The sequence below is a fragment of the Cygnus atratus genome, chromosome 1 (genome assembly GCF_013377495.2).
Source record: "Cygnus atratus isolate AKBS03 ecotype Queensland, Australia chromosome 1, CAtr_DNAZoo_HiC_assembly, whole genome shotgun sequence".
Classification (NCBI taxonomy): Eukaryota; Metazoa; Chordata; class Aves; order Anseriformes; family Anatidae; genus Cygnus; species Cygnus atratus.
Genome location: NC_066362.1, coordinates 131586015 through 131606838, shown reverse-complemented (window position 1 = coordinate 131606838; position 20824 = coordinate 131586015). Strand labels below are relative to the sequence as shown.

At 40.4% G+C, this 20824-nt stretch overlaps 1 protein-coding gene across 1 annotated transcript in view; it reads left to right on the top strand.

Annotated features, from left to right (window-relative positions):
- SHROOM2 (shroom family member 2) overlaps positions 1 to 20483 on the top strand; it is a 127233-nt gene extending 106750 nt beyond the window's left edge. Inside the window, exons 6-10 of the mRNA XM_035542286.1 lie at positions 1611 to 2369; positions 6285 to 6836; positions 7723 to 7903; positions 12723 to 12995; positions 17639 to 20483. Of these exons, the coding sequence (XP_035398179.1) occupies positions 1611 to 2369; positions 6285 to 6836; positions 7723 to 7903; positions 12723 to 12995; positions 17639 to 17905 (2032 nt within the window). The 3' untranslated portion in view covers positions 17906 to 20483. The remainder of the gene's footprint in view (positions 1 to 1610; positions 2370 to 6284; positions 6837 to 7722; positions 7904 to 12722; positions 12996 to 17638) is intronic.
- The last annotated feature ends 341 nt before the right edge of the window (positions 20484 to 20824 follow it).

Here is a 20824-nt window from a genome sequence, read left to right as displayed (position 1 = left end):
GTGAATTATGATTTTTAAAAATCCTGTACATCAGGCAGCTTAATGGAAATGTCCTGATTTTTTTTAAAGAACTGTTTTCCATAAGTGGTAAAATGTCACAGATCCAAGCACTAAAAAAAAATAATAATTTTGAATGTAATTGGATCGTACACATGAGAAAATAGAACTTTTAATTAGTTGTCTTCCAAACTTCATTTTAAAGATTTTTTTAATTAATTTAAATAGTAATACAGTGTTTAATTCTCCAAAGAAGAGTTTTCTTGAATTTATAGTGGACTTAACCTATTAGTTATATTATGTGCTTTTGTTTCAAATTAGTTTTCATTCATTCTGATGTCAAGCACCGACAGACCTATTTTCAAAAGTGGTGCAGTAAGCTTAGTAACCTGTTTATGTTGAAAATTCTTATTAACCTTACTAAAGAAATAAGCTGGGAAAGGTGACTCTTTCACAGTCCCCTTGAACGAAAGCCTGGGCAGTGCACGTGTAAAGGGTTGTTATTTCACAATGCAGAGACCAGAGCTGTCAGTAGCACAAGTGATACTAGTAATTCTCTGAAGCCTTTTACTTTTCTGTTGCAGCTTCTTTTCTAAGCTCACAGTGTCTCTCCAACCTCCTTTAAGCAGAGAGCAAACCTGGCTCCTTTCAGGGCTCCAGAGGTACTTTTTTTTCTGTCTTGTCTTTCTTCCCAATCTGTCTTTATCTGGTGAGCACAAACAAACTACATTTCTTGTGGCAAAGCACAGGCCTGGAGCTGCGAAAACCTGTTTCCTGACTACACAAACAGAGAGGTCACAGTTGGAATAAAACCAAAAATACTTTTGCGTAGGATAAGACCTTTCTGGCTATTGTTTGTCATTTATGCTGACAGGACAAAAGAAGTTCAAGTAAGTAAGTAAGTAAAGTAAGCCTGAATGGAAAATAATACACTTTCTAAATTTCCTTTCCTGTTTGTTTTGTTTTTGTTTTAGTTTCTTCAGAGACCTTCATTTTCCCTTTTCCATTTTTTTTTTAGCTTCAGCATTTCAAAATTTTCAAAATTCAAAATTTTATTTGCATTTGCTTCATTTTTCATCAGTTACACGTATCTAAAAATTCAACCACCAAAATTCATAATTAAAATTCACACTTAAATTCTCATTTAAAATGACGCTGAAGTATTAATTTTGCATATACAAAAGGAACCTGCTTTCTGCACTTCACTGGCGACTCTGAAACAGAAGTGGAATTAGATTTTAGCATAGAAATAGAAGAAAAACACTTACACTTGTGGCCATGCCACATACATCAGCACTTCGGCTTTGCTGTGTGCTGAGATGTGCCATGTACACTGCAGCGCCTCAGGTTAACTCAAGGTTGTCGCATCCAGTGACTCCACGTACCCTAATTTAGCGTGACATTATGCTTTGACTCATCACATTAGATTAGGCACGCAGCGCGTGCATATACATGAGAGAATGTTTTTGTGCCGTATAGTTACTGTGAACTGCAGGAGCTGGTGTTAAATGTTTGATGTGTTCTCAGTATTCGAGCTTCGTAGATCATCTGTGGCCTCATATAGGAGGAAATACAGCAGCAGCAGCATGCTAATGATGTTTTCTTCTCCCTAGGCAAGCTGATATTGGGGCCCTAAGAGAAAACCCACGGGAAAAAAGGGATCAGCTGGACCAGAATATAGGCCACAAGTGGAAGGCATCTGTCAGACCTTTGCATGCAAGAGAGCCTACGGTTTTGTCTCACGAAAGCCGCGGGAGATCTGGGACACTGCCTAGTGATTACAGATACTCTCAGGAAAACGTGAATGAGAAAAGCAAGGATTGCAGTTTGCCTCATCTCACGTGCTCTGAGCCACAGAGCTTGAACGAGAACCACTCCCGTCTGTCCCAGGGCACTGGAGAGGAAAATCGTAGAGCAGAGCCGGCGCTTCTCAATAAGAAACGTGGACCTGCTCCTCAGAGGCCTCCGCCACCTAAAAGAGATAAATACAGGCGACCAGATAATTCTGCACCATCACTTGGCACCTCTTCTGAATCTTTGCTGGTAGCACCCAGCCATCCCTTTCCGTCCTCTTCCCCCAGCTCTGCGGAAGTATTTACGAGCCACTCATCTCTCTGTCAGAGTCCTGCAGCTTTCAATGGAAAACTAAAGAGTGCTAACCCACAGGAAGTCCTGCAAGCGTCATCCACGGAGAATGTTTGTCAGCACTTAGAAGAAAAAACGCACCTTAAGTCCGAACCTGTGTTATCCTCCAAGTATCGGTACCTTCAGAAACCGGGCATGGAGACGTCAAGGTCCCCTTCTCCTCAGTTTGCACCACAGAAGCTCACTGATAAACCTCCTGTGTCTGTACAGGATGAGAACCCAGCCAGGTACTAGACATCACTCCTTTACTATTTTAATACCCTTTTGCCTACTTAGACACTACTAATGGTTGACTCTTCTATTTCTACACTACAAGCACATCCTTAGGATTCATTAAGCATAAAACTTTCCAGCATATCCTAAAACGACTTCTGTGAAATTCTACTAAAATCCTTCAGCTGGTCTTTGGTTTCTTTTAGTTGGCTGATGCTTAACAATGAGAGAGGCTTCTCAGGTGTTAAAGCTGGTAGATAGTGGAAAACAAAAGGGTGGATTCAAATTGGTTTTCCATTGTACGTCTGGGTGAAATCAGAAGATTCCCTTTCTGTTGTCATTTCTTCTAGCCAAGTCTATGAATACAAATCGGTGTAGGGAGACAGCAGGTACAGGAAGGGAAGCTGTGTCCTTTGTGAGAACATCTGTTTTGAAAGCTTACACAGTGAGGTGTACTGCCAAATTATAACTGTTTTCATGTTCCTTTTATGATGAAATTTGGCATTCTGAGCGTTATTTATATTTCAGCAAGGTTCAGCAGGAGAATGTCAGTCTAGATGAACTCAGGATTAGACAAGCCAACTGAAATTAATTGATTTCTGTGACTGTCATACGCTGCTAATATCACAAAAGGTTATTCTACTTCAGGATAAACTCTGCCAGGAAGCTTGGAAATATTAGTTTTCATAAATCCTTCAGCACTATAATTCATGCTTAAAGAATGAAAATAAAAGCTTCAAGCTGAATGAATGCTGAGGTTTCTCTGTGCAAAAGTATTTGGAGTTGCTTTTCTCCACTGTAGTGTAAATGATTGAATAGACTCAGTCATGCTGTTTTCCAGGGTGCCTTATGACATGGAAAGCATAAATCCCCCCCCCCCCTTTTTTTTATTCTGGGTATTTCATTAGCAGAAAGTGGCTTAATTTGCTTTTTAACAAATCTCTTGAAGTTCTTGTTTTATTTTTGCCTGGATAATGAGCTGGGGGCCCTGAGAGAAGTGAGTTTGGAGGTCGGGGGGGTTGGATGTGAATTAGACTTAACCTACCGTCTGCCTGTTAAGCATGCCTCTCCTCTTACAATAGGATGAAATAATGAAATTTCATCCTGCAGTGTTTTTAAGATAAAGAAGCAATATGGTATGTTATGAAAAGTGGAATATGTCACGGGATCCCTAGCACCTTTCTGCAAAGGTAGATGGCAGTGGTGACATCCGTAAAGTGTTGCTTTGTGAATAGATACAAAGCATGCAGGGAAAAAGGTAATTGTATTTGCCCTTTCTTTTTACTGAGCTTTAATGTTGAAAAGCACACTGAGCTGTGCCTAGTTACATGCCTGTATCTGAATGATGTTTTGAAAGTAAGGTAAAGCACTTACCCAGCATTATCTTTCATTAAAGTTTTAAAGTCTTAAGCACAAACAGTCGTTTGTACACAGTTGATTGTCCTCAGTTAATAATTACATTACTTAATAAAACAGACATGGCAAAGTGGGAAAACATGCAGGCTCTACATCTGAACCTTCTGTATTGTGCTTATTTCACATGAGTAAAATACGTCAAGTAGACTTATATTAATATGTGATTAATTAGAATTGGCTTAGTACTGCCATTAGCTTCTTGCATATGAGCTTTCGGACATACCTGTTTGCATGCTGTAGGCAGTCAATATTCAGTGTTTTCAGCATGTAGCTGTTCACTCTTCTTTGAGAAAGGTATCTTGTTTATCAGCAAGATAAACCGAGTAGTGTGCAGGGTTTCCCGCAACAATTTAGGTAGTCAGTGTAGTGCGGGGAGATACTGGTGGTGTGCAGAACCCAGCTATTTCCAAAGACTGTTCAGCAATCATAAAGATGAAAAGAGTGCATCGGTAGATTTCCAGTGAACATACACTCAGGTGGAGGAGTGCCCGTGGTTGGAATGAGGCTTCTCAATAGCCACAGGCAGAGTTGCTGCAAATCTAAATTTTACACCACGGTTCCCCAAATGCAAAACCTTAAAAAATCACAAGGATGCTGGTTGCAAAAACAGAATTTCTGAAGCACCCAGCATTGAACTACGTTTACTCTGACTTGAAATCAGTTTAGCTTATGATGCATTAAATACCTGGAAAATCTTATGCTAGGCTGAGAGGAAAGTACCCAGAGTCCCAAAACAGACGCCAGACATTTTAGGTGAAGAATTGCAGTCAAGTAATTTCTTCTCTTCCAGTTGCCCCACACATACTTATCCACACATCTTGTACTTCTCCCAGATTCAAAAATATGTTCCTCTTGGAGCGTAGTTGGGTCTGAAGGGTGTGGGCTTCAATTAAAAAAAAAAAAAAAAAGAAAAGAAAATGTGAGGAGGTGGCTTAACATGGTTCAGACAAGAACATTTTGACTAAACTGCATGAAGGGAGCAACTACACTTATAGGGAGCTTGGGCTGAGCAGCAGGCACAAGAGCAAGCTCTTGAAAATTACAGTCATCCTGAATGCAAACATCCCAGCCTGGTGGCAGCGGGGGAGTTGGGGCAGAAGGGTGCGTAGAGGAGGATTCCTTATTTAAGGGAGTGTTCTTTTGGCTTTGTCAGGACATTAGTAGTAAGTGGTTGCCTCTCTCTGCATTGCCGTCACTGCTGTACCTCACTGGCTTATCCAAGCTCGCTGGAGTTGTTTGGTGTTCAACATGATGGAAAACCTGCCCCGAAAGCTGGATCAGTTTGCCAAAGCATGTCTGCAAAGCACTTGAGGAAAATAAATAGCTATTGAGAGGATGTACCTGCATTCAGAAGCAAATATACTTTTAAAATATAAGATGCGGCTTCTGGAAGAAGTGAAGTCAAATAGATTTTTCTGTTCCCTATGAAAGAAAAGTACAGCACAGAAAAGTCTTAAGTTTATATTTAAGAAAAGTGACACACCCACATGTAGAGGAAAAGAGCTGTAGTATGTCTTGGTCACTTATCTGGAAGGCAGCAAGCAAGCGAGCCAGATGAAACCAGATATTTTAGCTAGTAGGCAATGTTCCTTTACTTGCTGTAGAGCTTCCAATCCCACATTATGACAATAATTTTAAACTTTCTGCAAACTCAAAACCACCAAAACTAGACTTTAGTTTCTTATATGGTTTACATACAGTACAGATGTTTTAGTAATGTTATTTAACATGTTATTGTCCAATTTAAAATCTTAGCCTTCTCTTTAAATAGCTTTATTTACTGAATGTCCAAGGTGGCCCTTTGTACTGGGCAGTGCAAAATTTTTGCTTTAAGCTTCACTTAAAGGAGTATGTGGATGTGGCATTGGAATCTCATTACTAAATTTCTGTATCTTGTATGAAATTTTACAAATACAGAATTTTCTTTAATCAGTAATTAGTCTTGAACAATTTCCAGGTTTTCCATGTGTGATTATTGTAGCTCAGCAAGGGCCTGGCCTGCAGGATGCTTCCATCAGGTCTGTTGTTTTTTCTCTTGGAAGAGCTAGGAAATGATGTGAGGGCATCAAAAACTGCCCAGGCCGCTAAATAACCTGTCTGGCTAAAAGCTGAGGCTGCTGTTCAATCTGTGCAAGCCAATGAGTTTGAGCTCGAGGTGTGTTGTCCTCTGAATGTGTGGCAGCAAAGGGTTGTTCAACAGCAGCATTTTAAAACAGGGGCCTGACTGCTGAGATTGGACCCTCGTGTTCGTGAAAATGAACAGAAGTCCTGTTCAGTGAGTACTGTGCCAGGCTGATGCTAGAATTACTTACAAGTGAACTAATACTGTTTAAAATGTGTGGGCAGAAAAGAAAACATGCAATTTGAGGGTTTTAGATGTGGTGCAAGGAATATTCCATTACCTACATCTTTTATCTACTTTTTTTTATATTTGGGCTTCCCCCCTGCTTTGCAGATCTGAAGCGAGATAAAAGGTTCTTACATTTCTAAATACGGATTTTCCTCTTTTCCAGAATCGAAAGAGTTATAGACAACAATACTACAGTGAAAATGGTTCCCATCAAGATAGTTCATTCTGAGAGCAGTGCAGAGAAGGAGAGTCGGCAAGGTCTTGTGAGTACAATGGAACCTCTTGCTTTACCCAGTGGCTTGGAAAAGGACCAAATTAAAACACTCAGCACTTCTGAGCAATCCTACTCACGATTCTGTGCTTACACCAGGCAAGGTGTAGAGCCAGAGCCAGAAACCAAAACCAAACCAGCTGAGCCTCAACCAGCTGAAGAACCTGGGAACAACCTGAAGGACAGCAGTGCTGCCGTGCCGGCAGTCAGCTATGTAAAGGCCAAAGAGAAGACCTTTGAAGACTGGAAGTCAGAGGAACTCGCCAGAGAGATTGTGGGAAGAGATAAATCTCTAGCAGACATCCTAGATCCTAATATGAAAATAAAAACAGCAATGGATCTGATGGTTGGAATATTCCCTAAAGATGAACACCTCCTAGAAGAAGCTCAGCAGCGCAGGAAGCTCCTGCCAAAAGTTCCTTCCCCAAAAATTTCAGAAGAGAAGTGAGTATTACTTTCTGTAGACCAGTGGTTCCTTGTAAGCTGCTGTCCAAAGTGTGCAAGTTTTCCTAGAGATCTTCCTACTGTTTAGGTTTGCAGCTTTTCTAAAAGTTTTCTGTTAGAATAGCAATCAAGAATAGTGCTGCTAATGTTATCATTAATTACAGAAAAAAAACTGTTGTACGATATAAAATGTTATCTGAGACCTGGCTGAAAACTATTATGTGAGAATTTAAGGAATAATTCATTTCTTCCTTGTAGTTAGTTATTTTACCAAGAACATACAGTCTGGTAACTTGATAGAAAAGGATCAATATTTCATCATTTATTATGCGATGAAATTTTACAAAGACAACTTAAAGTGGGCATGAGGCATTTCTTCAGAAGGAGTGAGAACAAAGTAAAGATTTAAAATTCTGTAGAAAGATGTTGATGTTCTTTTGGTCTTTTGTTTTCTTGATATGAGTTATCAAATTGAGTTGTAGATTTCATGAGAAGTTCATGTGTAATTCCATGACCAAAAAGATAAACACCTGCATTTTAGTATCCTACATCTGGCAGTTGGAAAGCATAGTCGTCTAACACTGGTCTTTGCACTACTTAGTGAAATGTAACTTCACATTTTGTTTCCAATTGAGAGGTCTTAGTTCTGTTTCCCTTGTAATGGTGAAAGCTCTTCTGCACTGCTTCAGTTTTTGCTTCTAGTGGGTACATACTGAGTTCAGAGAAATTTTCTTCACAACCAATATTTATTTATCCCATTTCCATACATAACTGCTTTCTGTTGAACCGCCTACTTGTTGGTGAAATGATGGCTCGAGAATATTGTCCTTTCTTTTCAGTGATTAGGATGTCAAGGCACTTAATGAGAGTTTTGACTTTTTACCAGGAAAGAGGAGCAGAATGCGCCATCCGCCATCTCCCTGACAACCAATTCGACTTACTACAGCACATCTGCACCGAAGGCTGAGCTGCTGATTAAAATGAAGGACATGCAGGAACAGCAGCAACAGCAGCAGAGTGAAGATGATTCTGAAGATGAGCTGGATCATGACTTGTCAGAAAAGAAGGTAAAAGACATTTCTAAATGGTTAATGCAATGCTCTAAGTCGCATGCGTTTCATTAACCATGAATTTGCTAGCTGAAGAACCCTAAATAAAAGGCCTAGGGGGTTGGTGTAATGTCCAACTGTGAATTTAGGAATTTCATGGTAGGTGTTTAGTGCAGCTTGATACGTATTTCAGAAGGGCCCAAAGGGGGGAGTTTTGAAGGGTTTATTTTCAAATGCCTTTTCTCATTTGATATATTACAATTTGATATATTGATTTATATATTGATATATTATAGAATGGCTTGGGTTGGAAGGGACCTTTAAAGATCATCTAACTCCAACCCCCCTGCCATGGGCAGGGACGCCACCCACTAGATCAGGTTGGCCAAGGCCCCATTCAGCCTGGCCTTGAACACCTCCAGGGATGGGGCATACTCATTTCTCTCAATTGCTATATATAAAGAAATAACAATGCTTGTGTAACTGTAACTGGTGGTGGTTTTAGTTGCTCTGTATTTTTAAAACGTAGGTCATCAATTTGGGTATATCATGAGAGGGAAGGTACCCCCCGCCCATCACCCTTTTTTTGTTTTCATGAGCAGCAAACCACTTTGCTCTCAGTTTCTCCTACGTCTCAAAAATAACCAAAGCAGTAGTGGTGGGACAGGGCTAATCAGCTTGGTGGATACAGGGGAAATTGCTCATCACAAGAGAGGTAGTCTTCTTAACTCTTGTTCATCCCCATTCTCGCTCCCATCCTTCGGGGTTTTATTTCTGCTCTAAGATCAACATAATATGCCATGACTGAAAATAATGATATACTGGCATTTCAGTGGTTTGAGAAACTGTTGTCCTGTGTTAAAGTCATCACACTTATTTCATTAGTCATTTGGCACAAAATGTTTTAACTGTAGTTCCCAGTACGGATCAGCTGGAGTAAATGGTTTGTTTTTTCAATTCCAGTGATGTAGTTTGACTCTGCCTAAGTCAGTAGTGCAGTGGTGAGCAAATCTTTTCATTAAAGTCAGCTCTCTGTTTAATAATCAACTTGAGGGTGAATTTGGTGATCCAGTCCCAAAGAAGGGTCTTTGAATTAAACATTGGGAATATATTTAGTCACCAAGACCGAGACATTGCAGAGGAGATTCCCATCCCTGTGTCAGTGGTATCCAACTCCTGCACTGAATCTGAGGGAGCTGCAGTGTTTTCTGTTGTCACTGTCTTTTTTCCTCCCCCAGTTGTCCCTCCCTCCCTCCCTCTGCCCCCACCACATCTCACAGTTCAATCCAGCACGCGCTGCCAGGGGCATGATATGGCTGCAGCTGGAGAGCTGCCCTTGCCCTCTCACCAGAGACCCGCTGAATCCAACAGCTGCACTGCTTAGACAAATTAAGGATTTCACCGTATTTGGAACAATTCCTTTTTATCTGGTGCCACACGTGACAGTCACATTCATCATTTTTTGCTAGAGTTAGTTTCCTTCTTACCAAGTATGGAGTGGGGCTGGGCTGGAGGTAAAATTAAAGCTTTCTTGTTTGCCCAACAAGCGAGAATAAAACTTTTTTTTAAGCAAAAACACTCTTTATTTGCATTGGTGTCTGTAAACAAGAAAAGCATGTTTCCCTGTATCTACTCCTCCCTTTATCGCCCCAATTCTGGTATACACCACTGTGCTGGGAGAAATTTCATGAAGAGCTTTTAGCAGAGCTCCTCCATCTTCTTCTGGGTCTCTACATACCGTCATAACCATGCACATGTTGCTGTTTACTTCTCGCCCTGCTCCTCCGCATGCAGTAGGATGTGAGCGCTCAGTTCAGTGGGCTTTCATCATCGATCTTGTCAGAAAACATACATAACTCCTGGTAAGTGGGTCAAGGCATCTTTATTAAACAGATAGGGTATGTTACTTGGCCCAACTTCACATACTTGGCAACAGCTTAAGAAAGGATCATTAAGGACCTGAACACTTCAATAGCACACTTTACAACTTCAATTATTTTTGAAGACATACACACCCAGAACCTGTTCTTTGATTCCTAGAAATCAGTCAGTTCTGAGATATCTTAATTTCAGTCCACTGTGGAATGATTGTAATATTTGTCATTCTCTGCTCTGCAAAGCAGAATTGTTTTTTTTTGTTTGTTTTTGTTTTGTTTTTGTTGTTGTTGTTGTTGTTTTCTTCATTTTATCAGCTACAAAGTGATTATATGAGTTTGAAATTTCATAGAGGCATTTCAAAATAAAAAATATATATTTGGGATGATCTCTATATTCCCATTAGGAGTGGAAAATGTACCTCATATGCTGAATTTAAAGGAGGTTTACCACAATTACAAAATTCTGAACAGATGTTGAAGATAACTACAAGACAATTTTTCATACTAGGGAAAATCCATGTGTGGCTGAGTAGGAAGGGTCCCCTTTGCATTTAGGAAAGCGTCAGTGACTCCCAAAGAGTCGCAACATTAATTGAAGAATGCCTATTTTCTTTGGTTTTTTAGGCCTAAGCTTCATGTGAAATGGAGTGGTGAGCTAAAAGCAGAGTAATTTACGTTCAATGTGCTAAGCAGCACCTGAGTGAACCACCTGAGAAACAAACACTCTGCTGTGCTGCTTTCTGTGTTGCTAGTCAGATCATCATCCATTACTGAGAAAAAGATCGGGTTTTGTTGTTTTCTTGTTTACTAGTACAGAATTCACAGCTGTAAATTATTCATCTGCCAGTTTCCAGGTGTAGATTGGAGATCTTTTGGCTCAGTAGGTATTGAATATCATACAGGTTTTCCGCTGGCTAGCAAAAGCACGTAGTGAGCTCACGGTTGCAGCATCCACAGGCTGTTTCTTCTGGGTAGGAAGCAGTCAGTTATGAGAATACAAATTGTAAAAGATACGACAGTTTTAAAGAGGGCCTAAATACCTCTCACCTGCAAAAGTGCTCCTTAAGAGCATAGATTCAGCTGCTTGTAGACATCTAAGTAGGATGCTACTGTGAAGATGGCACTTTTATCATTGTTAGTTTGTTTGGTGGCTTTATTTTTTATTTTAAGAAAGAAAGGAACTTGACTGTTCAAGAAAGCTGATCTAGATTGTCAGTCCCCACTGGTAAACATCAAGCACAGCTGCAGAGGTGGAAAAATTCAAGAGAGTCACATATAGTACAACAGTATTCCGTTGTTTCAGATGGTAACACAGCAGCATTGTGCATGTGCATGTCATCTAAGGGAAAGAAGAGCCTGGCACTGTGACCTACATAATCCAAATCAATTTGGATTTGCATTTGCACTGAGTGAAGAGGTGTGGGGGGGGGGGAATCAAATCTGCAGATTAATCAGTCAGTAAGGCAGACATCTGTAGAACTGCTTACTACCTTAATCTTTTGGACACCCAGACTAACAGATAACCCAAATCCAGATTAACCTGGCCTGAGTATATTAAATCAAAACGGAGAAAACCAACCCAGATAATCCACGTGTTTGAATTTTTACCTTTAAAAAGGCTGCTTAAATTTTCAGGGTATGGTTGCTTTCTGTAAAGACGGCAGGCTTTTCTTTGGTCCCAAAGTAAGTTGGCAATGACTGGTGGCATCTGAGAGCAGTAGGTGCTGTCAGTCTATTTCTCTGTAATCATGAAGGCTTGTAATCAGGTTTGTATTTAGAAAGAGTTCCTAAAGAATGTCATGAGTAATTTTCTCACAAAAATTGGAGGGGTAATGACTATTTTAAGCTATGTAATTTTCATTTAGAAATGGCGGTAACAGGTGTATGGTTCAGAGAATGCTTTGGGGAATTTTCTTACCTGAAATTAGCTGAATACTAACAACGCATCCCCATTTAAATTAGCGAGGCATTTTTAGAGTGTGATTCATGTCACGGTAGGGTAGATGACCAGCTGAAATGAGTCCCACCCCTTGTGCACAACTAAAAGCTAATGGAGGTGTCTGAGATGAGGCCCTCTTGCCCAAATGCAGGGTGGAGCACAGGTCAGTAACGGAGGAGATTTGGGTTCTTGGTCTGGCTCTGCGCTGACACACCTGGAGTGATTTTTCCAAGCCAGGGCACGTGCATCCCAGGTGATGGGGAATTACACTGGAGAAACCCTGAGAAACTGCAAATGAGGTGGAGTACTTGTCTGGCATGGGACAGTGCCTGTCAAAGATGCTAGTGGGGTCCTCTGTCAGAGCCACTTCGCACAGGCTGCTTTGTGCGCTGCAGAAGTAGATTTTGTTTCCTGTTCTGTGCTGCAGGGATTATGATTTCCCTACAGAAATGCTGTAAGGCAGTGATAACTCTAAAGATTTTCTGAGAGTGGAAGGACAGCTACTGGGGGGATGTTAATATACTACAGAAAGGAAGAAAAAGCTAGACAGTGCCCTAGTTTTAACTGTCATGTGGAAAATACAGAATTTTCTGGCACTATTTATCTTCCTGAAGTGTAGCTCTTCAGAAAGGTACTATGGACCTGGTATTTAGAGAGGAAAGGATGCGCTGTACTTTATGCTGCTCCACAGCAGGCTTTGAAGGTGTTCAAAGAAGCAGCAGTAATGCTTGCTTTAAAAAAAAAAAAGTCTTTCATCTTTTTCCACAAAGGTGAATTGCTTTAACACAGGTCTCAAGCTGAGCATTGTAGACCTACATCCTGAACCTTTGAATCCAGCAATGTTATAGTTGCCTTAGACATATATTTATGTATAATGCACTCATTGTCAAAGCCACATGGGAGTTTCACTGTATTAAAAATGTCACATAGCAGTAATAGATTTCTGATGTGACTTCCAGAAATAGAAGTGGGGGAAAATGCAGTAGTGCTAATAAATTCTCATCTCCTTTATTTTCCACAGCAAGAACTTATTGACAGCATTAGTAGGAAGCTGCAGGTGCTGAGGGAAGCACGGGAGACACTTCTGGAAGACATCCAAGCAAACAATATCCTGGGGGAGGAGGTGGAAGCCATTGTGAAAGAAGTCTGCAAACCAAATGAATTCGACAAATTCAAGATGTTTATCGGGGACCTGGACAAAGTGGTCAATCTCCTGCTGTCACTGTCAGGTCGTCTGGCCCGGGTGGAGAACGCTCTTAACAACCTGGACGAAAACACCTCACCAGAAGAGCGGGTGAGAAAGACCAGTAGTAACATAACTGCATTTAGTGAATCTGATACGGGTTTTCTACTTGGTTTTAAAGATCAAGATGAGGCATAACAGATGGGTACATCTTACAAGGCCATTTTCTTTAGATTTCTTAAAACTTTTTGCTTTGCTTTGCTTTGCTTTTGCTTGGAATACTGAAAGTACAAGTGGCTTGGCAGGCAGTGGTGTTTTGGGGTGCAACATAACTGGAAAGCAGGCTTCTCAGAAAAATATTAATGAAAGAGGAAAGCTACTGATAAGAGCATAACAAAGGAGACAAAAATGCTATTCTGTCTGGTAACTCAAAAGATGGGAAAAGAAATGTCACTTTTTGCTAACATGAAGAAAGCTTACAGATTTCTTTATACTCCACAAGAGTCTTGAGAGAAAATTGTGAGATTGTGACAAAGAAAATGTTCCTCATCTGCTACAGTTTCCTGTACAATGCCTAGGAAGAAAGGACAGAAAGGACAAGTCCTAAATATAAATAAAGGGGATTGGGGCAGGAGGGAGGCAGTACAAAAAGAATTTTTCAGCATAGAAATAGCCTGCTAATCGAGGAGTCCCAGCAGCTGTGAAAATTTCAGGGGGGCTCAAGCTACTCTTACCTTTTGGACCCCACCTTGTTCCTTGTTTAATTCCAGATCCCAGCAGGACTTAGTTGGGAAGCAGATACCTATTGATACAGAAATGCACCAAAGGAGAGATGTAAGCATGTGAGAAAATCAAAGGTTAGAATAAATATAGGAGGGATTATGTGTCAAGTGAGCTTAGCCTCTGCAGTTAAATAAACGTAAAGTGGGTATTTGAGCTTGTGGCTGAGAAGTGAAGTGCCAGAAGTCCACCTAAGCACTGTATGAGATTTTTTTTTCCACGAGCTGTGGATTTATGTTGTTTCCTCAACATGCTCCATTGTTTCATCAATAAGAATCAGTAAGTGCTGGGACCAATTTGAAGGTGTGTTCTTGCTGTTTGGCCCTAGCTGCTGCCAAGCATACTTGTTTAATGGCTGTCCAGACCCCTTTCTGACTGAGGCAAAGGGAAGGTATTTGACAGCTTATTAGAGGGTAGATCAAAGCTTCTGAAACTTAGAGAAATTTAATCCTCTTTTAGACAGATTTTTTTTTCTAAATGTGGTTGCAGTTGCCTAATGGGCTTGAAGATGGGAGTGTAAGCTGGAAAAAGATATACCAGATGATTTGAGCACATAGGAAACACAGCTTGGGAGCTGTGATAAAAATAGCTTATGTAGCTAGGTGTGGAGGAGAAGAAGGTGAGTAGGTGGCATGGTAAGGGCAGGCAGAAATTGTCTGTGTATTCTGCTGTCAAATGTAGACTGACAAAAACCCAAATCCCTAATGTATTCTAATCCCCATGTGTCTTCTCATGCATTGACACCAGAGTTTTGCCATAGTAACATCAGATATATGTCTAAAACTCAGTCAGAGATGCTCCTCAAACGGATCAAGTCCCTGCTAGATACTTTGACTATAAATATAATTTGTGTAGAGGTACGTATGTATATCTTTGAATTTAGATTGGCATCTGTGGCTTTGGCTTTCTTTGGTCATTTGGTATTATGCAGACCACGTTATGATATTTGGCGTATTACTAATGTACCATACGAGCAAAACATAGGGGAGATTGCTTCCATCTCCCATCTTCTGTGGGGGTCATATCCCTAATGATCACTGGTTGCTATTTTGTTTGTTTGTGGTCTTAAGCTGACGGTGTCTAATAAACACGACTCTGATAGCTCCGCACTTCCTAGGAACCACCACCAGCTCAGCAGACTTCTAAATAAACACTCTTGTCAGCAAGCAAATGACCACTGTTGAATTAATACTCTATCAGGTGGTCTCTCATAGGTCTCTTTTGCCATGAGGAACAGTGTCAGGTATTTCAACTGTAGCTGCTGAAAGTGATTTCTTCTGAAATAGCTTCCAGCCCCCGCCAGTGTCTTCCCATTACTTCCTTTATCAATCAAAACCAGAGTGTATTGAGAACCCTCAAGCACTGAATGAGCAGTTCACAAATTTGATCAGGTGCCTAGGCCCGTAAGACCTGTTTTTGCTAGACTAAGACCAAGTGCCAAGGATACCAGTTTAGGAACTGGATGTTGGGAAGTCACATGCATGGAAGCAGACCCTTTTTGTTTGTCTGCTATTCAAAACAGCAAACAAATCTTGAGAAGGGCTCTCAATAGGAGGAGCCAATGCTTGTTCCATCAGAGCAGCTTCAGATGTCCTGCATATCGCTGAGGTCTCAGATCAGCACTATGAAACAAACAAACAAGCACAACAACAACAACAACAAAAAACTTCTGCACTCTGTTTTGCTTTGATTGGTTGAAGTCCATCAGATGCTACCAGCCTCTAACCCACCTGTCTGCATGGTAGGTACAAGCAGTTGTGCCTGTAGGCCTAGTGAACCATTTAACCATTGATTCAAGAGTCTTCTCAAGAATGCTATCTTGAGCCTTCTCGTGTTTCACTTTACCTTTCAAAACAAGCTTTCTGGTGTCAGTCGTCTTTGACAGGGGTAAAAGCAAATTCAGGATGTATTTCATTTGCCTTCTACCTGTCTACATCCTGCTCATCTAAGGTACCCCCTAAACCTCCACAAGGGTAGAGGTGCTTGAAGTATTGTGCAAAGTTTGTAACAAAAATAGTGTTTGCTTTTCTTGAACTGTGAGGTTACTCCTGTTCATCTTAAAGTCATGTTGCAGGCATGGTAAGAAGAAACAGAACAGCTGAAATCTCAGGAATTGCTGGAAAGGGCTAAACCTCCCAGCACAGGACTGGGTGGGTAACTGTGCAAACTGAGCCACCAGCTGGTTGCTCTGTGCCCTCTCGTGTTCATCAAGTTCTAATCCTTCTGTTTCTTCTCAGTGTACTCGCAAACAGCAGAGCTGCTCCGTGGAGCAGTCTGGCCATGCTCCCACCTCTGGGCTTGGCTGCTAGTTCCACTGGTGAATTTTGGAGAAGTCTTTCCCTCTCTTTGCAGCAGATAGCTCTGCTTGCAAGTTACTTGCAGTGAGGCTTTTCCCCTGGCATACATTCAAAGGAAGATCGAACTGTGTATTTTTCTGGTAGTGTGTGATTTCTGTCAATTGTCTTCAGTGGCTGTCTCGAACCCTGATTTAATCTGGGCTGCATATTTCAAGTACACTGAGAGCAAAAGTCTTAGTGTTTCACCCTCTGAGCTTTGAGCCCCGTGTACAAAGGCAGCACAGGATTTGTGTGCAGCTGACAGACATGCCTATTGTACCTTGCCCGCGTGCGTCCCCCTTTGTCTCATACTTTCATCTTGAAAAGACACAGTTTCTGTGGTCTATAAAAACACTTCCCTGTAAATCCTTGAGGCCAATTATAGCGTGTGTCATTTAACATATGAAGTCCAAATAAAAAAAAAAAAAAAAAAAGGACAGATTTACTTGAACAGCTTCACAAAAGCAGATTGTGGTTTATTTGAAGGCATAGGTTCTCAAAGAAAAGCTGTGAAGCAAAGCTAAAAATTACAGCGTTGTACCTCTTAGTGGCACTTTCTGATTAGGTTCAGAAGCCTGTACTGGAATTCCTGACATCAGAGTAGGCCAGCCGTACTCACTGGTGCTGGAAAAAGGCAATCAGTTCTAGGCAGACATCTGAAATAGGTCAGATTAATAATACTCCCATTTCTCCCCATGTACTACTGGAGGATTGTAGCTGAGTGATTCAGGTGTGGCTGTCTGCCAGGAGTAGAGAGGTGAAGTTGGGTCAGATGAGTATCACCTTTCTTTCTGGTACATACGTATGAATGGGATATAAAGCTCCTGTCCTCTTTCTTTGTGTGGTTCTCCATTCAATCTGCCTCTTTCATATTTTGTATCTTCTGTGCATTAGTTCTCAAACACTAGGAGCTCCTGTCTGGCCAGAGCAGCCCTTAGAGCAAAGCAGACTTCTGTGTCACAGCAATGTCTCAGATATCCTCCTCTGTCATAGCTGTGAGAGAGTGATTATTGTGACGGCACGAAGCAGGAAGTTTGCAGCCCTTTGGGGCAGATGCTTTTTGGTTTTTTCTTTTTTCCCTTTTATTGTCTTGCCCCAGCTTTCACTGTTGGTCATTTCATAAGACCACGTGGTTTCACATCTCATGGAGAAGCCATGCAGATTGAAGCAGAACTGCATAATGTGCAGCATCATGAGCTGTGGTGTGAGAACAAATTGCTCCATTAATTAGAATGTTTCTGTGCTCTCTAACCACAGCTATTTCAGTGTGGAAGTTCAGTACTGTGTATTAAAGATCTAAGACGTAGATGAGTGAAATTTTATTTCTGAGAACTTGGATGTTTCTCAAAGGCAACTGTGCTTTTTATAACTATTTAGAACTACTAAATAGTAAAGCAGTCTTTGAAGCTCTTGCTGCTGAGGCCAACAGGAATTAATGGTGGATCGTTCACTGATTCACTAAGTTTTATTCCTGTTTATTAGTATATTTTATCAGAATAAACTTTAAGGAGCAATCTTATTCTACCTCTCCACGTATTTAGAAAAGTGTCTTTGCAGGTAAAACAGATATAAGACTTAAAACCTGAAGCTCATGCTGGTGAACTCAGTGAATTTTAACTGTTTTTCTTTTCCCCTAAGCGGACATTGGTAGAGAAGCAGAAGCTGCTGACCCAGCAACATGAAGATGCAAAGGAACTGAAGGAGAACCTGGACCGTCGAGAGCGCATTGTCTTTGATATTTTGGCAAACTACTTGAGTGAGGAGAACTTAGCAGACTATGAGCACTTTGTAAAAATGAAGTCGGCTCTCATCATCGAGCAGCGAGAGCTTGAGGACAAGATCAAGCTGGGGGAAGAGCAACTTAAGTGTCTGACCGATAGCCTCCAACCTGAACGGCTCAAATAAGTTTGACCAAGGAAGTGAAAAATGGGAAAGAAGGAAGGGATGGGGGTGTTTCCAAGTATACAAATGAATATCTTGGCTTTTCTGAGTGTCCGATAGAGAAACGAGTGCACAAGAGAAAAATAGCTCTCACAGCAGCAATAATACTCTTTCATTTTTTGGGATGATGTATTTAATTTTTTAGAACACATTTTTATTGCTGGACTCTACAGCCACTTCTCATTGCTTAAGTTACAGAAAGCTCCACAGAAAAGGATAGACTCTTAACGTTCCTGCTCCGTAAGTTGAAAGTCTGTGGCAGTTGTGCATGCAACCACTTTTTAGAGTAGGATGTATACTTTCTTTATGTTCAGAGGCTGTACAGATTGCTGGGAAACCCAATAGCAATTTATGAATGCACACAAATTTAGAAGCTCTGAATATAGTGGCTTTTTTTTTTTTAAGACACGTTAAATAGGGGAAGTCTGCCTCTTATACCTAATATATTCAGATTGCTGAAATGTAGTGTCACTCTGATCCTGTGGCATCAGACACTTTTTTGTAATATTGTAGATAAGGTGGCACTTTCCCCTCACAGAAAATAACTTTAAAATCAGTCTCAGTTTAACACTTCTTAAACCAGCTTGCAAATCACCTAATAGCTACCTTATTGAAGGTGTGGTTTTTTTAATTATTTTGCAAGATGTCATTGTACACCATCTTGCTGTAATACAGGTGACTTTTTTTAAAAAATTGTGCTTGATTTGAGAAACAGGCTGGCAGTACTGTGCTGATTTTGTTCAAAACATTTCTCATCTAAATTATTTAGAAGCTCATTTGTTCTTTCTTGTGCTTTTTATGCATGTTTTTATTCCTCCTACCCCCAAACTGCTACATTTTATGAAAATAAATGTAGGCTAAGGACACTGCTTCTGTTTTTCTTCTGATTGCTGAACATTGTGATTTTTTTTATAGACAGATAAATTATACTGAAGTTGACCTGCATAAATGCTGTTCCCTTTCTACTTTCTCAAACTACCAAATGCAATATAAACAATTTCTGCCATGTAAATACTGTGCATTATTTGGAACAATTCTGCTTTGTAACTGTGAACATAAGTGTTTGTTTTTGTTGTTTTCTTCACAGTGATAAAGTTTGGTTTTTTACACAGTGATAAATGAGAAGATGCTATTTCACCCTATCAGGTTACTGGTTCTGTTCTAGTAATACTGCCATTGACTGTAACGTGTGATGTCCAATAGCTCTAAAAAGAGGTGCTAACTCATGTTTTAGCACAGCAATAGGTTATGCTGACTTGCTGAGATACTTACAGAGAAATTCTGCAGTGTCTAAATGTTGTGTTCTAAGTTAAGATAAAGTTTTGTGGGCAAAGGAGAGTCTTGGATGACTTTGTGTATGCCGTTTTCATTGTAGTAAGGAAACCATTTATCTCTCCTTAAACTAAACAAACATTGCTCAACAGGAAGCCATTTTTGAGGCCAACGTGAATGCCGGTCTGTAGCTAAACAGGTTGGAAATACGAGTAGTAAGATGTTAAAAGGAGAGAGAAAAGAATTCTTTCCACTCTCGGTGCAGTGGCAGCGTTCACCGAAGATTCTTGTTCTTCTCACCTGAATCACCTCTTTCCCAGGGAGAGAACTGGAGAGGGAGGCTCTGACCAGTGAATACCTTGCAAGCTGGGGAGTTGGTGCGAAAATCTTCTGGAACCAGTTCCTTCATGGACAGGTGCAAACGCTTAAAGGACCGTTACCCTGTTATAGTGCACTACTTTGTATACCTGGACCAAATCTGTAATGAAATTGTTGTCTATCAGCTGAGGTCAAATGGGGCTACCATGTTACAAGACCTGCAGCTGCCCTTACTTTCTTCCTCTAGGTCTGAAAGCTAGTCTTCTGGCATCTCACAATTACTTGCTGCTATGTTCCTAGGACAAGTGATCCCTTTTGTCCTTACTTATCCCTTAACCGTAACAAACCCAAAACTAAACAATTCCCAAATAAATTATGCTTATCTTTAGCTTGGAGAAGAGTGTGCATTGTTTTATCTGTGGCATTTTAAAGATTTTGCATATTGTGGTTACTCTGAAATGTGTATGTGAAATGTGAATAATAATATAATTACAATGTGTTTGTATACAGTACTTTGATTTAGATCTTTCTGATAAAAGGTAGCAATATTGTGAATGCTATATATATTATCCCTTTCACAGAACAGTTGTGTAGACACCATTTTCTCCTTTTTTTTTTAAAACTGTTGAAAATCTCTCACTCTGGGAACCTGAAGATGTTTGCCTCCCAATGTTATATGTAAATCTGTAAATAGCTATACTGTTGCTCTTTGAAAAAATCTGGTGCTAATGTTTTGCCTTTGGCATCCTGGGGATGGCTGTTTCTTCACCTTATGTTCTTAGTTTTAGATCTCTTTGTTTAGTGAAAGATTTCCACTATGTTCCGCCAGTTGTTTGGATCTTGCAGCCCAGAGTGAAAATGTACAGTTTTCCTGCATAACACTTAACACTTACCTACTGAAAAATGGTATTGCTTGACTTGGAGAAAATAAACTGTATATTTCGATGTACGGAGTTACTCTTTGTGTACAGTTTTAACTGTCAAAACCTGCTGTTCTACTGTGCAGTGTTAACCATCTTGTGATATCAACAGTGCCTGTAGCTGCTTATCTAATGCTCTGAAGTAGCATGCTTTCTTTTTGCAGATTGTTTGGCATGTAGATTAATTGATCATTCTCAGCTCCCCAGTGTAAGTACCAGGAATGTTAATGCATGTTAATGGCTACTCAGTATAATTAAAGGGGTGAGGCATAAAGGAAGATGTGTTACGAAGTGGATAATGTAAATCGCTCCTATGACTTATGGAGTATACACCAGGGAAGGCATTCGGATTTTTCTCCTTAGGTGACCACAC